The following is a 22944-nucleotide window of genomic DNA, read 5'->3' as shown; positions in this document are numbered from 1 at the left end:
GAAGCCTACTCCTGAAAGTTTTTTTTAACAGAGAAAAAAACAAGTGGTTCTTCTGAAGGTTCTGCCCATGCACTCTATTCAATCTTACCAATATAACAAATACTTAGAGAATTATGTACTTCAAGAAATTATTTTGTTAATGGAACATTTTCAATAATAAATATCAAAAGTTAGTACATCTAAATGTTTCTTCCCAAAGGATTTTCATAAGAATTTCTGCTTTAGAAGAGATACTTCTTGATTGAAGAATTTCGTATGCTTAGTTCAATTAAATGTAAGTTTTAGAAGTAGTGATTTGAACTACTAAAATAATCACATGCTCTTTTGAAGAAAGCCTAGCTGGCCTACATTCATGCATGACCTTACTAAAGAGTGTCAGATGGTTCATAAATTTTGGAGGAACAAAAAAGTTTTGCTCAATAGATGTGTCTGCACAATATACAGAAAATATATGTGTGTGTATATATATATGCAAGCAACCTTAGAGAACTCTGAAATGCTATAAATGTGTATAATATTGGAATTTGCAGATCTGAAGGTGAGTGTCATCAGATGGACATAACTATTTCTCTCTGCTTATAGTACGATACCGAAAGAATCATGTGACTGGAACTAGATTTAGCACAGGTAAGAAAAACAGGCATTTTGATAAAGATAAGTTATTTCACTATTGCTTCACTCTGTCAAATGCCTCTGCCCACAAATTTTCAGAATTATTTCCAAATTCAGACTTCTAATGGAAATAATATTTGCATAATGGTGGAACAGAAATATTTTACTTTACCTTCAACAAATATGGAATATTTTCATTAGAAAACTAATATTGAAAGAATTATCCATGTATCTGGCTAAATCAGTACAATATCTATACACAGTTTTTCCGCAATCATTCAGAAACCTTAGCTAGAACAGAACATCTCAGCTTATCTTTTGCTAAACATATTAGATCTGTGACTCCCTACTCTGTGATGCATAGCAATTCAACTCCAGACAATTGAAGATGATAATCACTTTCACATAGGCTAAATTTAACATTACTACTGCTCAATTATGGTATTTGTATAAAAATCAAGCAGCTTCAGGAATTGCTAATAGAATTTCAAAACCAGTAGAAAGCAGATTATTCATTTATCAGCTACATTTAAGTCCAACATTACACTCAAATTCATTAATCACCATATTTTTTTCAAATCCAACAGGGTCTACATGCTAGTATTACAAGAGTTCCATCTCCTAAGTTACTGAACATAGGAATATGGGAACTTTCCTGTTTGCAGTATTGAAATTACCCATCATTAAGAGTTGAATAATTTATAAATATAATGCATTCTGATTGTATATTTTTTATTTTAATTAGCTGAAGTTATCACTTAACTGATTTCATTAAAGCTAGAAGCATGCTCACAGTATTGATTACATAAATTCCCTGTGAGGAAATAACCAGGGCCTTCATCAACAAATAAAATACATGTATACTACTCATAAACCCAATATCAAAGCCCAATGACTTAATCCTTTCATGAGTTCTAAAAATGTAACACATTAAACTAATGAAGACCTAAAAAAGGACTGTCATATGGTGACATAATGCTGTCTCAAACAATTGCCAAAATAGAAACCATTACTAAGATAACAAAGGTAAGATACAAGGGAAAGAGATGCGTGCTGACAACCAGAAACAACCTAAATATTTCTCAAAGAACAGTCAACTGATTAGCATAATATGAGAGTATTACAACAGACAAAAGAGTTAAATATGGTGTTTAACATTGACTACGCTGTAACTCGCAAGGTTGGATGCTTTAGGATGTACCTAAACATCCAAATAAATTCTGCAGCTTGTAGATTCTTTTGCCATCCCTGTCAACAACTAGCTAATTTTAATTACAGATTATAAAAATAAATAATATTAATTGTTCTGTCATATGTGTTGGATCTGTGTTTATTTCTTCATATTACAAAATTGCATACCATAATGTCTATTCTTCTGGCATTAATTTAAAAATAAATAAATAAATAATTTGCTTATGCATCACTGAGAGGAAGTTTGATAAGAACATACCAACTGAAAACATCTTTTCCTGCATCAAACCTACATGAAGTCTTTCATGCTCATTAGTTAATTTAAACGAGCAATCAGAAGTCATGCACTGTCAGTTAATTACCCATTAAAAGTAATAATTGAGGAACTGTGTGTGAAGTATAAAAATTAAGCTGCAAAAATAAGAGAGGTTAAACGAAAAAGTGACATTTTGCCCAATGTAATTTAAACAATTCTACAATAAGGGTAAAAATATTGATATTTTCATTTTCTTCATACCATGATCAAAACTCAGCCTGAAAATAGTAACAGTCAAAGCCTTTTGAAAATGCACAAATATTATCTATCCAATACTTCAGATATATTTTCATAAATTAATCAGTTCAGACTAGTCAACAACACACAGTAGCAAGACCTCATCGTAAGTGCTAATTACAGTAACGTTTAAGACATGGAAGCTGTCATTCACCACAAATTAGAAAAAATAATGCTTAAAATGGTAACAAAAAGAACATCAGGTACATCAAAAGTTAAATTATAACCAAAGACAGGAACTGTTCAATAAAATTAATGTCACTGTTGTCGTACATGATGTGAGAAATAGAAGACAGTATACTAAACACAGAAAAACAATTAAAATCCTAAACTCCATTTCTGCTAAGTGTTTTCACTCTGAACCTGCACAGTCTAACATAATACCAACAAAGTCACCAGTGAACTGCATGTTAAAAAGTTTTGCTTTGCAGCAGAGGCCAACATTCATCTCTGATCATTTTATGTGCCTCATTTAGAAGGCAAACTGCTCTAGTCTTCCTCTGCAGTCAAGGGAAAGAAAACGAGCAACTCCAGAAGGGACAATTCATTCCTTACAGCTGCATATTCTCTCTAAAAAAGTAGTTATAGAAAATGTATTGACTCATACAGTACGTGCATATTCCCTCTCACCCAAGCCAGAGCCATTTAATAGTACTGCAACAGTTCTATCACAGGTAAGCTACCATCCCACCTCCTCCACACATAATGCCACCCTAGTATTCATTAAAGTATGGGTACAACTTCGGATATAAAAAGGCTTCTGGAAGAAGTTCACCTCAGGCATAGCAATCCATATTTCCCAATTAAGGCAAGACTGTCTGAAAATGCGCAAATTTTCAACATAAGGTCTTAAACTTAAAGGCAGCTAAGTTGATGTTATGTGACAGAGATTCATCATCTCCTGACAGAAGGGGAGATCTGTCTCTTCCTAGCAGTAGTGGTAATCATCACTTAAACATTATGATGTAGGGGCGAGGCTTCCAGCACATTTTCCAAACCATTTGCATCTCAAAAACTTTGAAATGTAAATGAATTGACTGAGCAATAGAGGCCAGTGCCACAGTCAACACTGCAGGGAGGCAGTAGTACCTATTAAATCCTGTAGTCCTGGTGGAATATACACCTCAAAGACTTTTTGCAAATGCTAATCAGGCTCAATAGCCATTGTAAGGAGGTTCAGGCCATATCCAGAATGGAAATTCACATTAACATCCTGTTTGGTATGGGAGAAGGATAACTTCTCTTCTTTGGAGGCATGCAAAACCAGCTGTTGTGACCTTTATGAATATTCTTATTATTACCGATTCGTCTCAAAACAGCAGTTTCTTGAATTACCATGAACCACTTGGGTCACCAAGCAGTTTGAGCCACTACCATTTGCAGTGTCATGAACCAGGTCACAGTATCTGCTTCATGCAGGGCTGTTTGAAGCAGCATTCTTGATTTAAGTAATCCAATCTCTATATAGACCATTCTGAAATTGATCAAACTGTAGGAATACACCCTGAAAGCCGGTTTGACATCCTAAACTGACACACCAAAGAGAAACATAGACATTCCTGAGTATGTCCCAACCTTTGTATGTCCTGACAGCAGGGTTGAGGCTGCTGAGCGCTTTTTGCAGTTGCTGCCACTGTGAGAAACTTCAGGGACAGGTTGGAAACTGTAAAAACAGACCTTGACTGAAGGATCTGGGAATTGCTACCCACTGTTAGACTGAAGCTTTAAGAAGAAAGGTTCATTCTAAAACGTCTAGATAATTTGTTAAAGCTATCCAAAATGTGAAAGGGAAGCAGATAATAGCAGTCCTGAGAGGGTCTGATGTTGCCTCAAATGGAGTGCTAATTAATGTGCCCTGCTTTCCAACAGCAGGGAACATCAGCGTACACACTGAAATTAGCCAGCAAGAGAAGTTCCAAGGAAGATCTTTTAATTCTAGCAGACAAACCACTGCAGACAGAAAAACCAATGGAGAAAGGAAGAAATAATGAACAACTTACAGGCTATGATTCTTTCTCGTGGGAGAACAGGATGTTAACAGGATCGTGGAAGAAGCAGAGATCCAGAAGCAGCAGCAGGAACACTGGCAGAGGATGGCCCACGAGCATCTCCAGGCGACCTGCAAACAATGCCTGGCGCCCCTGGCTGATGGAGGGGAATTCCGCCCCCCTGGCAGTTGGGGGTTGCAGGGGTGTGTCGGTTGGGGAAGAAGATCCATTGGTGCTATAGAAGCTGCCTGTTGGTTGTAATAAACGATTCTGGTTGCATCACCGACCGGAGTCCGTGCCCTCATACGCTACAAATGGCGCCCAATGGTGGGCATTAATCAGGAGACTAAAGCCACCCGGAGCGGGAGCGCAGCCCGATGGAACCAGGGATTGCCTCGGGACTGACTTCACCGCCGGCTCATCGCCTTCTGCAGGACAGAGGTGAGCGATCGGGAACCACAGTGCCGAGAGAGCAGCCAATGAATCTAGAAGTACTACAGTATATTTTAAAAATTCAGAATCCATCTGTGCCTACCCTGTCTTTACTAGTTTTCTTAGACTGGGTACGAAAAAGTGTCCCGGACTTTCCTAGACCGGCACCTTTTCTGTACTACAGTATATTTTAAAAATTCAGAATCCATCTGTGCCTACCCTGTCTTTACTAGTTTTCTTAGACTGGGTACGAAAAAGTGTCCCGGACTTTCCTAGACCGGCACCTTTTCTGGGGTGTGTGGGACAGGACCTGGGCTTTGGAGCGCGGCCACGGGAACGGATCCAGCAGCCATCAAACATGTGGCCGTGCGGGGTCAGGTGTCAGAAGCCTTGGCACAGATTAGAAAAGAGGCAAAACCTGATCCCCCTGAACACCCAGAGCTCTGCTCTACCGCTGCCACCTCCCTGTAACGCTGCGGCGCAAAAATCAGACCCCGCGGCGGACCATCCTTTTGACCCTGGTCTGTGAACCTTGAAAAGGAGCCGAATCTGTACCCCCTGATGAGGAACCGAGGGGGGCGGTTGGGGGCGTTGCGCCGAGTCGGACTGTGTCTTGTGGTGATCTGGAATAATGTAGAAAAGACACTGTAGCCCAGGGAGATACAGAATTCCTACAGCTTTTTGCTGTGATTTATGGAAGGTGGCCAGGAGTCCTGCTGGGAATCTCTACCTTGTGATCCGGTAAAAGAATTGAGAAAAATCTGTAAAGGACTATGGTCTTTGGTCGGCATATACCTTCAGCTCGTTGGTGATCATTGGTGACGGGTGTGTTATGACTTCTTATGATTGGAAACTGGTGTTGCGTGTGATTTTGTCGGCTGTGCCATGTGCTGTGTTGGTGACCGAGTACCGGGATCCCGCGACTGCTAAAGCACTGGATAGCTTAACGGGCGGTTTAAATCATACTGGTGTGAAGGGGCCTGGGGCTACTCCCGACGCCAGCCCAGATGGACAGACGGGGTTTTGGGCAAGTGAAAGACACTGTACTGTGCGCGATAAGAAGGGTCCCTGATACAGCCGCTCCAGAAGCTTCCTTTGCTGCTATCACATGTGAGAAACGCCGGCTCACACCTAGAATTTAAAAAGGACAAAGTCGCCGAAGCAAAGGTATAGAAATTTATTATACGAAACAGCGCTGAATCGGGTGCATCTCAAAGTAGAGGCACACCTCCCTGTTGGTTTCTTAGGTATCTTTATACTTCTTATCCCGGCCGCCTGAGCCACTGTCTCCCTTCTCATTGGCTGAGAAGTTGGAGCTCACATTCTTCCCGACCGCTTACTAAGCACATACATCTGTTTTACAAAATTATCATTCTAAACACCCCTATTCTTGTTTATTATGCTACTTGTTGCTTTGCAATCTTTGCCATCACCTACTGCCCAATGTTAATGATTACAAGTACTCTGGCAGTCATATCTCTATCAGTGACTCTCCAGGTGGCCTTTGTCCACTTATCACTCCTTTAGTCAGTCTTCGAAGAGTCCTTTGTCCACTTATCAGTCTGCCATCAGCCTGGCTCTCTTCACCTAGATGACTTCCCTTAGACCAGGACCCCTGGACAGCCCCAGGGCGCCTCTAAGGATTAGTTTGGTACAATGGGTGAGGCTCCACCATCACAGGGACATACTAACAAAAAAATACATCAATTAGCTGAAGCAAAACTCAGCTCATTTCTCACAATTCACCCCCTTTCTATTCATTATATTTTTGCTGAAGCGCATTATCTTTTTCCATTTATTCAATAATAACTGTAATGTCTCATTCTGGTCTTCTTTCTGGTGATCTCTTTTGCTTAGGACCATAATTCTGTGTTGTATTACCTTGACTCGAAGTTCTTGCATTTGGTAGACTGGTCACTTGCATTCCTTCTACCACATTAGAGATTAACCTCACTGCGCAAGGAATTAAGCAAGGTATGAATAACAGTCCAGCAGTAGCACATAACAAAATGAAGCCCACCTTCTTCCACCAAGAGACTCCAAAAAAGCCATTCCACCAGTCAACGTCTATCATAGACTTCCATTTTTGCACTGGGACATGTGCTAGTTTTCTGATGTTTGTTGCTATCTTTTACAGCTTGTCCGTTGTCATCAATTTGAAGACAACACTCCGACGTGTTAAACTTGCCGCATAGCCCCCCCTTCTTCTGCTAAGTAGTCTATTGCCAATCTATTCTGGTATATTGCAGTCCGCATCTGTGTTTGTTGGGTTGATATTAATTCTAATGCTGAGGCTGTCTGATTAGTAATTACTTCGAGTACCGCTTGCAACCTAATTATTCTATTGAGCATATAGATAGGCGTTCGATATCCCCAGCTACCATCTTGTGCCCATGTTGCAGGTCCATAGGTTTCTATAATGCGTTGAGGGGGCCATTCTTCCTGTGCCTATTTTTGAGCCCCTCCTATTTCGATAGCTGACCGTTTCTTTCTCCTCAGTTCATCATATAATTGGACTCCCAGCCCAGCGGCCTGTGCATCAAACAGCAAGAAAAAGAAAGGCATTTTGTATCCAACATAACATATTCCTGACCAATTTGGAGGTAACCTTCGATAAGCGTGTTGCCCACATATCCAGTAATGGCCTTCTAAAGCCCAAGGCCCGTTAGCAAATGGACCATCCTATGTTCCATCATCATGTGTGGTCTCATAATATAGCGGATCTTCCGAGCCCCACAGTCCTCCTGATATAATTAGATCCCCATAGGAATCGCAGTAGTCACATTCAAAGGCCTCTGCATCCGGATGCCATTTGCAGTTACATCCTCTCTCTTTTGTTCGATTTGTAGCTGACCAAAATTTCTTGAAATATGTTCTAGTCCCATTTGAATTTTGCCAAGCCCACTGATAGACTCATGGTTTTTGCTAGTAGTATTGTCCCGTTGGCAAGCCAGGAACAGAGAATCTTTAAACCCCCCTCTTTTACCAACCTCTCTCGCGGCTGCCCTGCAACCGGCATGCCAAGGTTCATGGAAGGAACACCTTACCCAAGTGCCATCTCTGAGCTTAATATGTGTTTGGTTCCACCTTCCTTGGTACCTTCGACAATTATAAGGTGTACATAGTGAGTCATAACTGTCCATTCCTGTTGACAACGTCCATTCACATTCACTTTTCCCCAAATATTTCCCTCCTGGCCTGGTTCTGTTCAGGCAATAGTTCCCCTTCCCTGAGTACAATATTTTCCATGCAACTCCCTCTTCAGCCCAGAGCTTCGTTCCATGGCGTACTGTACTTAAGCTACTCACCAGCCATTTAGGCTGGACAGGCCGGGCTACCCATGGCCATTCTTCAGATCCCTTCAGGCTTCCACATACCCAACAATTACTCAAATTAAAGCTTTTTGCTATTTCGTTCCCTAATGCCACAAATTGGTTATCTTCTATTTGACTGTAACACAGAGGGATGGTCACAAGGTTCATTATTATTATAACATGAAACCTGCCAAGGTCTGGCACAGCCCTCCCTCCCATCTCTCAACGCCTACTGGGTTGCAGCCAGCAGCGGAGATCTTTCACAGAAGGGGAGTGAAGAGGCTGACCCAGTCTTGCCCTTGGCTTTGGTTTTTACTGCAGAACCTTTGCTTATACCGCCCCCAGGTATTACACTGTTATTTCATTACTCTCAAAATTTACAAATTTTGCCTCTTAAGAATCAACTTCAATGGGTCGTTTCCCTGGGTTACCGTCCACTCTCCAGGAGGTGGAGTTACTGGTCCTTTTACCCGAGTAGCATGCGTCCACCCTTTTTCTTTAGTTCTTACGGCTGCTTCTGTTGTCAGGAGTACCAGAAAAGGTCCTTCCCACGCTGGAGTCAGGTAATTCTCTCGCCAGGACTTCACTAGTATCCAGTCTCCAGGCTGTATCTGGTGTAGTCTGAAATCCAGTGGAGCTGTCTGAGGCAGCAATCCGCGCTGTCTTAATTCTGCAAGAGATTGGGCCACTCCCCACAGGTAATTTTTAAGAAAAACATCATTAATTTCAGGAATCGGCACACCTTCTTCCCTTCCCAAATATGGAAGACCAAATAGCATTTCATATGGAGATACACCCAAATCTTTCCTCGGAGCAGTCCTAATTTTCAACAAGGCTAGGGACAGGCATTTGTTCCAGGGTAGAGTAGTCTCTATTACCAGCTTAGTGATATGTGTCAAGAGTTGCATTCATCCTCTCAACTCTGCCAGAGCTCTGAGGATGCCAGGGGGTGTGGGAGTCCCATTGTATCTCCAAAGCTGCACATACCATCTGCAATACTCTGGAAGTGAAACGGGTTCCCCTATCAGAATCAACCTTTTCTATTATTCCATATTGAGGAACGACTTGCTCTAGTAAAATCTTGGCAACGTTCAAAGCAGTGGCGGTAGTGGTAGGGAAGGCCTCCACCCAGTGTGTAAGATGATCTACTGTAACTAACAGGTATTTCCACCTCTGCACCTTAGGGAGCTCTGTGTAATCCACCTGGACATTCTGGAATGGCCTGAGGGCTAATTTTCGCCCTCCATTAGGAGTTTTTCTCATTACCTTTTTATTTACTTTCTGGCAAATCAAACAGTGATCTCCTATCTGTTTGGCCACAGCATACACACCCAAACAACCGTAAGTTCTCAAAATTGGTCACATAAAGTTTGCGTTCCCCAATGGGTTTCTAAATGCAGTCTGGACAGTATCTCTCGAGTGATTGCCTTATTTAACATCTGTCTCCCATCCGGGAGAACCCATTTGCCTTCTTGGGTTTTCACACATCCCATCTTTTGAAAGGATTTCTCTTCTTCTTCTGTAAATACTGGTACCTTAATAGGCGCTTCTTTACCAGGTATTAAGATTCGCATTTCTATGACCTTTCCTAGGGCTGCCTCCTTTGCTTGTTCATCAGCCAATCTGTTACCCTTGGCCTCTAGTGTATTCCCCTTTTGGTGTCCAGCCACATGCACCACAGCAATTTCTTCTGGTTTACTCAAGGCTTCCAGCACTTCCAACACCAGTTGTTCGTGCACTAATCCTTTACCTCTAGATGAGACTAACCCCCTTTCCTTCCGTATCTTCCCAAAGGTATGAGCCACACGTATTTAGAATCCGTGTATATTGTTGCATTTCCTCCCTCCCATAGCTCCAGAGCTCACTTCAAGGCATATTCACACGTCTGAGCTGACAAGGAGTTTGGCAGCCTTCCTTTTTCCACGACACTGTTTTGTACACCATCTACAATTGCATATCCACTGTGATGCTTCCCATTTATACACTGACATGATCCATCTATAAAGATTCTCTTTCCCTCAGGCAATGCTTTTTCCCCTAAATCCTCTCGGACTTTGGTTTGATATTCGATGATATCGAGACAATTGTGCCCTGGTACCTCCTCCTTCATTTCCCCATATAAATATTGGGAAGGGTTTAGGTTGTTGTCAGTGGTTAAAACCAAGTCATCTTTTTCCATTAAGATGGCTTCATACTTCAGAATCCTAGAATCAGTCAGCCACCTTCTGGACTTCTGGCTTGATATTGTTCTTACTATTTGAGGAGTGGATACTATCAATGTTCCCCCAAAGGTCAGTTTCCTACTTTCCTCCACCAGTAAAGCTGCTGCCACCACCGCTTGCACACAGCTTGGCCACCCTCATGACACTGGGTCCAACACTTTGGATAGATAGGCTACTGGTTGTTTCTGCCCTCCCCAGGCCTGAGCTAACACTCCATAGGCTATCCCACCCTCAACATTAACATAGAGGTGAAATGGCTTTTCTAGAGAGGGAAGAGACAATACAGGTGCCCTTATTAGTTTTTGTTTTAGTTCTTCAAACTGCTGCTGCTCCTCTGCTGTCCATTCAGGTTTTTCTGTTTCTTTGCAACTTTTCATACAAAAATTTAACATGTTGACTAAAATTATCAATCCATAATCTGCAGTATCCAAGAAGGCCCAGAAACTTTCTTTATTTCTTTTTGCTCCTTGGAACTGGGGTTGCTATAATACCAAAAATTCGTTCTGGGTTTATCCTCCTTTTCCCTTCGCTGATCAAGTGCCCAAGGTACTTCACCTCCCTCTCCACAAATTGCAACTTAGTTTCTGAAACTCGAAGCCCTTTTTCTCCCAAGAAGTTCAGCAATTTGATTGTGGCAGATCAAACTTCCACCTCCTCTTCCCCAGATATTAGTAAACCGTCTACATACTGAAGCAGCTTGATCCCTGGAGGAAGTATTCGTTCTAATACTTCCCCCAAAAGGTTGGGCGATTCAGTAAACCCCTGTGGTAGAGCAGTCCACCAAAATTGCTGCTTCCTCCCTGTTACTGTGCCCTCCCATTGAAAGGCAAACATGTCCCAACTTTCTGCCACCAGGGGACAGGTCCAAAAAGCATCTTTAAGGTCTACTACACTGAACCACTTGTGTTCATGAGGTATTTGCTTAACAATGTAAATTCCTTCCCATTAAATTTGCTCCTACCTCAGGTATCACCACTAAGTCCATTTTTACTTCTCGGTGATCCCCTACATAGTTACTTGCTCCACAACAAGGACTGGAAACCTTTCCCTTTTTATCCCAACCACATTAGTCGTGAGTTTCCCAATCTCATATCCCTGTGGAATTTTGGTTATACTTGTTCTTTCTGCTCCTGTGTCCACTAGGAACACATATTCCCTCTTCTGGGGTCCTAATTTTAAATTTGTCAAGGGCTCAATATGATGGTTAGACCCCAGAGGGTAAAACCCCTGACACCCCTATTCTTGGGGATAATCATCTTGCTCCATTACTCAGAGCACTCCATCTTCTCTCCGCCTCATCGGACACTCCCTCCTACAGTGTCCCTCTCTCCCACAATGAAAACACTTTCTAGGACCCGCTTTCCACCCCTGAGGGTTCCCTCCCCCAGCCGACTGAGCCCCATGTTCTCCACTCTTGCGCTGTGGACCACAACTGGGACCTCTGCCACAATCTGACAATCTCTCTCTGTCTCTCTGACTACCACTTCACTTTCACTTCATTTTCTCATCATCTCTCCTGATATACACTTTCCGAGCCTCTCGCAACAATTCATTCAAATCCCGACCATGCCAGCCTTCCAGTTTCTTTAACTTCTTCTTTATATCAGGCCACGCCTTAGTGACAAAATTAACTTTCAACAACTCTTGCCCTACACCACCCTCAGGATCTATTCCTGAGTATTATTGCATATTTTTCCTTAACCTTTCCAACCAATCTGTGGGAGATTCATCTTTTTGTTGTGTACTTTCAAAAGCCTTATCAAAGTTCTGTCCTTTGGGACTGCCTCTTTTATTCCCCTAAGGACCAATCTTCTGTAATCAGACATATTATTCCTCCTCCTCCACATTATTCTGGTCCCAGGCAGGTCTTGTCACAGGGAACTTCTGTTCCCCTAGGACTCCCCCTGGGACATCGGGAGGATTTTCTCACTCCCAAATTCTAATACCCGCAGCCCAGATCGTTTGTCTTTCTTCTGGTGTAAACAGGGCTGCAGCAAAACTGCATTTTGCTGCTCTGACAACCCCAAAGGGTCCTCTAATAACCTTTTTTTTTTTAACTCCTGCACCTCAGTGCTACTCAAGAGGTACATTCACACAGCCTACCCCCTCGGGGCTACCGGCATGTGTAAAGGGAACATTACTTCTTTGAATTCCCTTTTAGGGGAAGACAAAGGGAAATTCTGAACACCCCTCACAACCTGATCTTATCTCGTGGACCAGACCAAGTTTCCTCAAGCAGAGGGGCACAGGGTCTCTCAGGGTCACTCCCCCTCGCCCCGTGCATTATCTTACTTCTTCCCCCCCAGATCTCATGCTACAAATAAGGGGTGAGATACTCTCCAGCACAAAACATATTACAAACCAGTCCAGGCTAATACAGCCTGACTCTCTTTTTATTGACAGCAGCAGCCCATGCTGCTGCAGCACGGCCGTGAACAGCGCCATCTTCATCTTCACGTTGCACTCGGCCTGACACCGCAGGCTCATCAATTTTTAGAGCCTAGCCTTCCCAGTTCTCTATTGGCCCGAACTGTGGCCAATACAACCGGTCAGATCCAATGGGTTCTTTCACCCATTCAAACATACAGTACTGTATCATCATTTTTATCTTTTCCCTGGGTGCAACCCTGCCCCCAATTCCCGAGCATCACCCCCAAAGGACTGTCGGGTGGAATGCTCCAACCAGGATCCTTGGATCCCTGGTTCTTTACTAGGCCTATTTCCCATTTTTACTCTCCAGCAGGACTACATTCACCTGGAACCTTTTCGCTTCGCCCCTTCACCGGCCGGTCTCCTCGCGGAGAGACGGAACCGCGGTTCGAAGGGCTCCACACTCACTTCGCAGGCAATTCTGCGTCTCATTCACACGTTCCCAGTCCGCTATCCCAGCCGCCCGAGCAGTACTTAACAGTCACTTTTCTCACCCGGGTCCCGTGCACAGAAATTATCGGCTGCCGCGCGTAACTCACTTCTGTCGATCTGACAGTTCTCCTTTCCCCCTTTCTTTGCTTCGGGAGTCCTCTGTCCGGATAGGACCCGCTGCTCCTCACGAGGCTGGACAGTGTTTGGAGACTGTTAAAATCAACAGGGGCGCGCCTTCTCCTCTTCGCTGTCCCGCCTCGCAGAAACAGGAGTGCTGATCCCGGACGAGCCCCCAAATTGTGAGAAATGCCGGCTCACACCTAGAATTTAAAAAGGACAAAGTCGCCGAAGCAAAGGTATAGAAATTTATTATACGAAACAGCGCTGAATCGGGTGCATCTCAAAGTAGAGGCACACTCCCTGTTGGTTTCTTAGGTATCTTTATACTTCTTTTCCCGGCCGCCTGAGCCACTGTCTCCCTTCTCATTGGCTGAGAAGTTGGAGCTCACATTCTTCCCGACCGCTTACTAAGCACATACATCTGTTTTACAAAATTATCATTCTAAACACCCCTATTCTTAATTGATTATGCTACTTGCTACTTTGCAATTTTTGCCATCACCGACTGCCCAATGTTAATGATTACAAGTACTCTGGCAGCCATATCTCTATCAGTGACTATCCAGGTGGTCTTTGTCCACTTATCAGTCTGCCATCGGCCTGGCTCTCTTTACCTAGATGACTTCCCGTAGACCAGGACCCCTGGACAGCCCCAGGGCGCCTCTAAGGATTAGTTTGGTACAATGGGTGAGGCTCCACCATCACCGGGACATACTAACAAAAAATACATCAATTAGCTGAAGCAAAACTCAGCTCATTTCTCACACACACAAGCGCCTAGCAAAACCCTATATAAAGTTCCTTGATCGGCTCCAAAATGCAATAGAGAGACAAGTAGATAAGCGTGGAGCTCGTGATACTCTCATGAAACAATTAGCGTTCGAAAACGTTAATGATTACTGCCGTAAAGTGTTGCTAAAAGGGTGCCAAGATATCAGCGAGGCAACTCATGGAGTGAGTTTTTTGGCTGCTGCATTGTCAGCGCAGGTCGCTGTGGGGGCTGCTCGAAAGGCCAAACTGCTGCATTTGCATGACTTAGTAAAGAACGACTGGTCCCATTGTAAAAAGACAAAGACCCGCAGACAGTCGTCTGCCAAGTCTGCCTTGCTGTCCTAGGAACAGGCTTGCAGATAGCCAAGGAAAAGGTTCAACGTGAACCACCCTGGAAATACCTAGGATGGAAAATCACAACTCACACCATCCAGCCACAAGCACTGAAGCTGGCGTTACAAATAAAGACTCTCAATGATCTGCAAAAATTGCTAGGAACCAAGATACAAACCGTGTTGATGGATTGCCCCAAGTTGTTGAACTTCAGCTGTTGGGCCTGCTTTTCAGCTTTTTTCTGATGTAGATTTCAATATCATAACCGATTATTTATGTTACAGGAATTGCTCAGCGTATAGAAGGTGCTTTCCTAAAGGAAGTCAACAACCCAGAGTTATTCGGACAACTTAAAAAATTATGACATTATGTTTCCTACCATAAATTCCCCTATTATGTCACGCATATACGGTCACACACCTCTCTGCCAGGACCCCTGGCCGAGGGCAACCGTGCTGCAGTCCAAGCCACAGTCACCCTTGCCACACCGCAATTATTTCAACAAGCACAGCTCTCACATAACTTTTTTCACCAAAACAGGAAGGCACTACAAAAGGAATTTCGGCTAACCACTGACCAAGCACGTAATATTCGTTTGACATGCCCTGAATGCCAATCTATAGCCCCGTTGCCACAATTGGGAGTTAACCCACGTGGAACCTCACCACTGCAAATTTGGCAAACGGATGTTACACATTTTGGAGAATTTGGTCACCTAAAGTATGTACATGTTGCTGTTGATACTTTTTCTAATTATATCTTTGCCTCTGCACATACAGGAGAAAAATAGTCGGGATGTCCAACGACACTGGCTAGCAGCTATCCCTGCCATGGGTATACCAGAAACCATCAAGACAGACAATGGCCTTGCGTATGTATCTAAAACCACACAACTTTTTTTACAGGAATGGGGCATTCGCCACATCACTGGAATTCCACACTCCCCTACAGGGCAGGGGATTGTTGAGCATGCCCATCAAACACAAAAGCAATTGCTAATTAAACAAAAAAAGGGGGAGTCTGGAAGATCCACCACAGGAACAACTGTGGAAAGCCACTTTTGGTTTGAATTTTCTAAACAGAAACAACACTGAAATGACACGAGTATATCAACACTTGGAGCTTCCCCAATGTTCAAAACAGGGCCAATGGTCAATATTCATGGTATGGCCACTGGACAATGGGAAGGCCCCGTGCCATTAATAACTTGGGGGCGAGAGTACGCTTGTGTTTCCACAACCACAGGAACAACTGTGGAAAGCCACTTTTGGTTTGAATTTTCTAAACAGAAACAACACTGAAATGACACGAGTATATCAACACTTGGAGCTTCCCCAATGTTCAAAACAGGGCCAATGGTCAATATTCATGGTATGGCCACTGGACAATGGGAAGGCCCCGTGCCATTAATAACTTGGGGGCGAGAGTACGCTTGTGTTTCCACAAGAAATGGTCCCAAGTGGATCCCAGCACAATTCGTTTGACCATATCTAGAAGCTGAGCATCACAAACAACCATCAGAAACGACAAAGCAATGAATCTTTTCTGTTCACAAAAGTGTCATTGGTTTTAATGTTATCAGGCCTGATAGTTCTGTTAATGATTATGTTATGTTTACCATGTTTGTTTCCCTGTGTTACAAAAGCATAAATCAGATCATGTATGCTCAAACGCACACTGTACTTGCCTTGCAAAGTATGATGTTAGAAAAAGTTTATGTAGAAACCAGCCATGGCATAAGAGAGTTATAGGAATCTAATCTTAACAATATAGTTAATAGTAGCTTTATAGCTCAACAATATAGTTAATAGTTCTATAGTTTATAGTAGTTTTAATAGTATAGGTTCAATGTAGTCATTAGGATGTAACATACATGTATATTAACACAAGCATTATGCTGTACATTAAACAAAAAAAGGGGAGATGTGGGAGAACAGGATGTTAACAGGATTGTGGAAGAAGCAAAGACCAGAAGAAGCAGCAGGAACACTGGCAGAGGATGGCCCACGAGCATCTCCAGGCGACCTGCAAACAATGCCTGGTGCCCCTGGCTGATGGAGGGGAATTCCGCCCCCCTGGCAGTTGGGGGTTGCAGGGGTGTGTCGGTTGGGGAAGAAGATCCATTGGTGCTATAGAAGCTGCCTGTTGGTTGTAATAAACGATTCTGGTTGCATCACCGACCGGGGTCCATGCCTTCATACGCTACACTTTCTAAAACACATCCTAAGCCTGCATGCTCCGTTCTGAATAAGGGAAATACTCAAAGAACATCTGTACTGGGTCTGGCTGGGATAGAGTTAATTTATTACTTAGCAGCCTGTATGGTGCTATGCTTTAGATTGGTTAGCAAATCAGTGTTGATAACACAACAATGGTTTAGTTATTGCTGACCAGTGTTCACACAGCACCAAGGTCCCCTCTGTTTATCACCCCAATGAGTAGGCTGGGGGTGGGCAAGGAGCTAGGAGGGGACACAGCCAGAATAGCTGGCTGAAACTGACCAAAGGGATATTCCATAACAAATTGTCATGCTCAGCAATAAAACCTGGAAAGAATATTTTCCAAGGTAGCAGTTGCTTGGGGACTGGGTAAGCACTGGTCTGCTGGTGGCAAGTGATTGGTTTTAGGTCACTTGGAGGTTATTTTGTTGTTGAAGGAGTTGGGCATATTAAATTGTATTTCTCAGTCCACAAGTCGGGGGGGGGGTTTCCTCACTTTTGCCCATCTGACTTTCCAAAGCAGACAAGTTGGGAATGGCAGAGAAAAAACACTCAGTGGCTTGAGAGATAACGTGGTAGAAGCAAACCCTTCACTCTCGCCCTCATCTTCACCATAGGATGTCTTCCTTCTTCCATCAGTGGGTGATGGGAGAAGGGTGAGAGAATGGTTTGTAAATAAACACATCTTTACTGAAGGAGTGCCCCCCAGCACTGACCTGTGCAGGCAGGCAGTCATCTGATGTGCAGGTTCCAAGGCCGTAATTTAATAAAGAGACTCTCTTTGAAAGGCAACACAAGCGTTCAGCATGTTCACCCTTCTTCCAGGAACCCTGTAGATGTCAACTAATGGTATATCTCTCCGATTGTCTTGAGTTATGGTTGAATGAGCCCTAATTAAAAGGGAGTGGTCTTAGCTACCCAAGAACACATCTCACAGTCAATTATTCAGCAACAAACAATCCGTTAGGTCTTTTGGCAGCAGATATGTAAAGATGATGTCTTTAAAAGTACTTCTGTCAATATAAAAGGATAAAGCAGATCTAACAACCAGAACACACTAAGCACTATTAACTGTGATTTCTTTCAATCTGTATGGCTTCAGAAAAAATACAGTCGAATTAGTTTTGCTATTTAAGTGAAACTGATACTATCAGCGTGAAAACTTAGCACAAGTTCTAAAAGTAACCATTTTCTTTAATTAAAAGAGAGAATAACAGTTCAGATGTTAGAGTATGAACCTAAAGTAATTGCTATCAAAAGCAGATTAATTCTCACTATACTAATAAAAATCTTCCAATCCAATAAGCAATGTAGCATAACAAGCAGACAAGTTAACCACTGTGTGTCATAAGAAAAGCTATGAACCTTGACTATTTAGACTGAATGCTGTCATTTATAAGGACATACCTAGCCATAGAAGATCCATCTTCTATTAACTCTCAGAGTGATCCAACATCCAAGTCACGATATGAAAGAAAATGAGATTTCAGTTCTGAAACTGGATCACATGCAATGTCCAACTTCTATAAATCACTGTCTTCAAAGGTAAGGCCAGCCACTGTTGATTTAATTGCTTCTATGTGGAATGATGCAGGATTAAAGAGCTCTTGCACCCTTCTGTTAGGATGCTCAGTGCTTGCTTTAATTTCCAAGTCCTCTTTCAGCATAGGCAGTTAAATGGAAAGATCCAACAGAAATATCATAAGAATATGCTTGAAAGTTCATGAATGTAAGCTAATTTCTCTTATGAAGCCATGTTATTTTGAAAGGCATGCAGATTTCTAAAATCCAAACTGGGCCTCCAAGTTTGATCATTCTGTACCAAGAAACTGTTGTACAATCTGCTTCCTGTAAATCAGTTCTAGAAACTCCCTCCAGAATAAGGTCCTTTTGATCTGCTCATCTGGAGGTGGACTTGCAGGAATCTGGAGTCCATGTATGGGAGCCAAAAGTACTGTAACAACAGACAAGGAGAATTTTGAGGGTGATGAAAGTAGACAATGTCTGTAACCGGTTGTGTTGGCTCAGAAGATCTCAGAAGAAAATCCAGAACTTATGTACAGTCACACATACAAGTCTCAGCTGCCTAATCACTAGCACCTAGTGCCCTTTCAGATACCTATGGAATCTGAGACACACAACAAGCTGAGGCTACAGGACTTCTGGAGCCTCAAGTCACTGGAGTAGCAGCTGGATGACAGGATGTCATGGTTTGGGCCAGGCTGGCCAATGATAAGACAGCAGATGTTCACCCCAACCTCTTACTCCAGAGGTAAGTAGAGGAATAAGAGATAAAAAGATTTATGAGTTTAGAAAAAACTAAACTACTTTAATGAAATGTTAATAATAATTATTAAAAAAACCCAAATAATGAAATAGATACAATATATATAAATATATATACAAACCTGTATCAAGCTCCCAGGGAGATGTCACTGGCAGGCACTGATAAAGTTCCAGAGAGGTCTCAGTGACAATGGGACCTGGATTCCAGAGCAGAGTAGTGGGGATTGAAGGTAGGCAAACTGATAAGGTCTTCCTCAGGCATGAGTCATTGAAGAAAGGGAGCCACTGAAGAAACTAAACAATCAAATAAGAACCCACTGAAGAAGAGCCAACCTCACCCCATTCATTTCTCAGCTTTTATACTGAGGGTGGCAGATGGGATGGAATATTCTATTGGTCAGTTCGGGTCTTTCCCACAGGTGTAACCCCTCCATGGGGTAAACACCCAAGTCAGCTCACCCTGGCTGCCACAGCAAGAGCCTCTCCCAGTGAACACAGAGTTGGTGCTGCTCCACCCCAAACCAGGACACAGGAGGATACACCAGGAGGTTTCAAACAGCAATGGATGTCTATAAGAATCTGATCTCAGAATTCTACACTGGCAGCAGTAACAAACTGTTCTGATAAAATATTCAAGATGTGGAAAGATGTCTCGGTAACAAAGAAATAAAGATTAAAGGTTTATACAACAACAACAAAAAAAAAACAACACAGGAAAGCAGCTTGATTCAGTGAACTGAATGAGGGGAACTGAAAGGGCAGTATATGCCATGCCTCTTTTATACCAGCATAAACCCCAGGCACAGGAGGGATGCTTGGGGCATGTTTAAACTGCCTGTGTGTAAGGAAATAATGGCAAGAAATGTAGATGTACTAAAACTGCCTGCATTTAAGAGGGAGTGGTGGATGACTGAGGCAAGAAATGCATCCCCAATTTCCTACATCACTAATGACACTAATCTTAATATTTAATATTCACTCATTTTTCATTACTTTTCACTCATTAAATCTTTTCCCTTTTTTGATATCACATCTCAACTGAAAATTCTTTGCAGTTTCACCCATTACAATCTTACCAATAAGTAATTTCCTAATAACCTTTTCAATTTTGAAACTACAAGTGACACAACAAACTTACATGTTTACATTACATGCAAACATTTTCGGCTACTTTGTACTATTTATAATTGTTATCAAGAGTTCAGTCTCATACCCAGTCTCTCACCCAAAACAATGATGAAGCTTAGGACCTGACCCAACCTGTAAGAAAGTATGTAAAACATAACTGATCTTCTACTATGTCCAGCATTTTGCAAGCAGGTCTCCTTGCCTTGTAACATAGAAACGGCGTTTCACAGAAGGCAGCATTTACAAATTTGCAACTGAAAAAAACCCACCTATTTTAAAAGGGATTTTGCAATCTAGGCTTAAATCAGCCACTCCAACTGACAGTGGTGCAAACCAGCTCTAAAATGCTTTAGAAAGTATTTTCTATATCTTCTTCCATGACAAAATTACTTTTAATAAATCATCTATGTCTATCAAACAGGAATCTGAATCTGCTTCTGTGTAATATAAGTGATCTAACATAATTTAGCATAAAAAATAATTTATTATGAATTTAGCAATTCTTTATGTAGCTGAGATTTAAATGCTCAATATTGTATTGCTTTTCCCCTAGTTTTCCTTTTTTCATGTGTAATGCAATAATATACTTGATTGTTTCAAGACCAAGGCAACATATTTTAATCACCTGTTTAGCTTCTAAGTGATGTAAGTGATGTAACACAACTTCTCATATAGGTAAGAATATTGTGGCAAGCAAAATGCTTTCCAGGAACAGGTTTGGGTTTTTTTCGTAAGCTTAAAAAAAAAAAAAATAATAAAAAAAAAATAAAAATAAATAAATAAAAAAAAGGCCTGGGGCAAGTCCCAGCACAGTGTGTCAAGTTTCAGCCAAGAGCAAATATTTATGTCTGCATGCCACTTTGGAAGAGCATCTTGAAGTAATAAAGGTTGCGTTCGGAAGAAGTTTGGGGCCATCTAGTGGAAGTTTCAGTAAAATAATGTAAAGCCTGGGGTTCACGTACATGAAACAAGCATTCAGTTTGCCATAAAAGGGGCACCCGTTCTTCATTTTTAACAGGTTTTTCCTCAAATATACTATGTAAGTTGACACAAATTTTGTTGGCCAAGTTTAAGAAAAAAATAGCTATCCAAAGAACTTATTTTTAATGCTAAATACAAAACTGCAGAATGATCCTCTGAGAGTTGATTTAGAAACTTCATCTCTAGAAACGTATAAATCCAGACAAGGAAAATATATTGTACAGTGTAAGGAATGGCAGCCACGGAAATAAAATACATGACCTTAAGAATTTTATTCATCTCTAAATCCTGTTATTTTAATTTGCTAGTGGCAGATACACAGTGTTCAACAGTTATTCAATGAAATAAACACACATTTTCTTTCCTTGAAGAAACAATTCAGATCGTATATATTCTTCAATTTATATTTTTTATCTTAGCTCTTGATTTTGACATTGGAATAATGTGTGATTGCTTCATTACAGAAAATTAAATATTTCAACATCAGCCTGATGGCAACACTTCCTGCATCACATCTGCACTCTGAAAATTACCTTAGATTTGTATTTATTTCTGGGTGCAATTTAAACATTATTGACATTAATGTGCAAACCCTTCTATAGGATTTATCATGACTATTTCAAATTCTCCAGAATACAATTCCAGATAAGATCATACAAAGCTTTGGGCTTAACAGTCCGCTTATGTACAGAGAGTATACACACCATCATCAGTGTTCTCTTCAAGCATAGAACTTATCCTACAGTTGTCAGTGTCCAAGCCTACTGATTTTCAGTTAATGATGAGAACACATGTGTTTTTCCTGACCTTCTCCTGTAACAGACAAGTTTTTATGTGGAGATACTAGAAAAGGTCATATAAAAACAGTTTTATTAAAGGATGACCCTACAAAATCTGCAGAGCCTTTTGATCTCTGATTTTGTAACTTGTTAGAATTACCTACATGTACACATTCTCACAACAATGGCTCAAATTATTAGGAGTTAAGTTGAAATCAAATTAAAACTTAGACTATCAACTTTTATAAACTTCTACTAGTAGCCCTTTCTCTAGTTATACTACTTTGAATGCTCATCACTTTAAATAATAACCTCTGCATTGAGTAAGTCTTAACATGAAGTATGGAGAAACAAAGTATTCTTACCTGTTCTGCTTCATATCCAACACTTTACTGCCCCATTCTTGCACAGTTGAACTGTTATGGTCTTGCTGCGTGGGAAGAAACACAGCTCCAAAGAAGGTGACTTTGCCTGAATTTTGTTATAGACATTACCTGAGTAATGGCACTTGTTGGTGAGGACCATAACCATAGTACAGGCAGGGTGACCAAAGGCACATGGAAGATAAATGTGAACTATTATTTTGTTTTATTATTCAAGTTTCTTATAGAAAGTTTATGGAATATAAGACAGAAATCTGTAGGAAATGAGGTTTCATTCACAGTTCATATAATTAATTACTCAAATTCTCCATTCATAACACTCCTCTGTTTAAGAATTCTAAGCGATGCTTTGTGATTCTGAGGGTTTTTTTTTTCAAAATCACCCTTGGATTAAGTGTCATTTTACCATGTATGATGTATACACATTGTATCATATAACTTTTCCAAAAAATATATAATGTTAATCCTTTATATTTCACTAAAATAAAACACTTATGCATTGCAGTACATTGTCACTCTCAACTTATTTCCTTTCTTAAGAATACTTTGGAAAAATTAGGCCTACCATAAAAATGTAACTCAAATTCATAGTATCTAAATCAAAACAGAAATTGGCCATTTGTGGTTAACCCGAGTTTCACTACAAATATACATTTTTTAACTGAAGATAGACATACAGGAGTTTGTATATAAAAGGAAAGGAAAGGAAAGGAAAGGGAAAGGAAAGGGAAAGGGAAAGGGAAAGGGAAAGGGAAAGGGAAAGGGAAAGG

At 41.5% G+C, this 22944-nt stretch overlaps 1 protein-coding gene across 1 annotated transcript in view; it reads left to right on the top strand.

The window, feature by feature from the left end:
- Nucleotides 1-5608: 5608 nt before the first annotated feature.
- LOC106896623 overlaps nt 5609-22944 on the top strand; it is a 33604-nt gene continuing 16268 nt past the window's right edge. The window contains exons 1-2 of the mRNA XM_014956739.1: nt 5609-5803; nt 13053-13212. Of these exons, the coding sequence (XP_014812225.1) occupies nt 5609-5803; nt 13053-13212 (355 nt within the window). The remainder of the gene's footprint in view (nt 5804-13052; nt 13213-22944) is intronic.

The sequence above is a fragment of the Calidris pugnax genome, unplaced genomic scaffold, assembly GCF_001431845.1.
Source record: "Calidris pugnax isolate Ruff unplaced genomic scaffold, ASM143184v1 scaffold171, whole genome shotgun sequence".
Classification (NCBI taxonomy): domain Eukaryota; kingdom Metazoa; phylum Chordata; class Aves; order Charadriiformes; family Scolopacidae; genus Calidris; species Calidris pugnax.
Note: the sequence above shows the minus strand (reverse complement) of the source record. Positions and strands in the feature narration are given on the sequence as shown.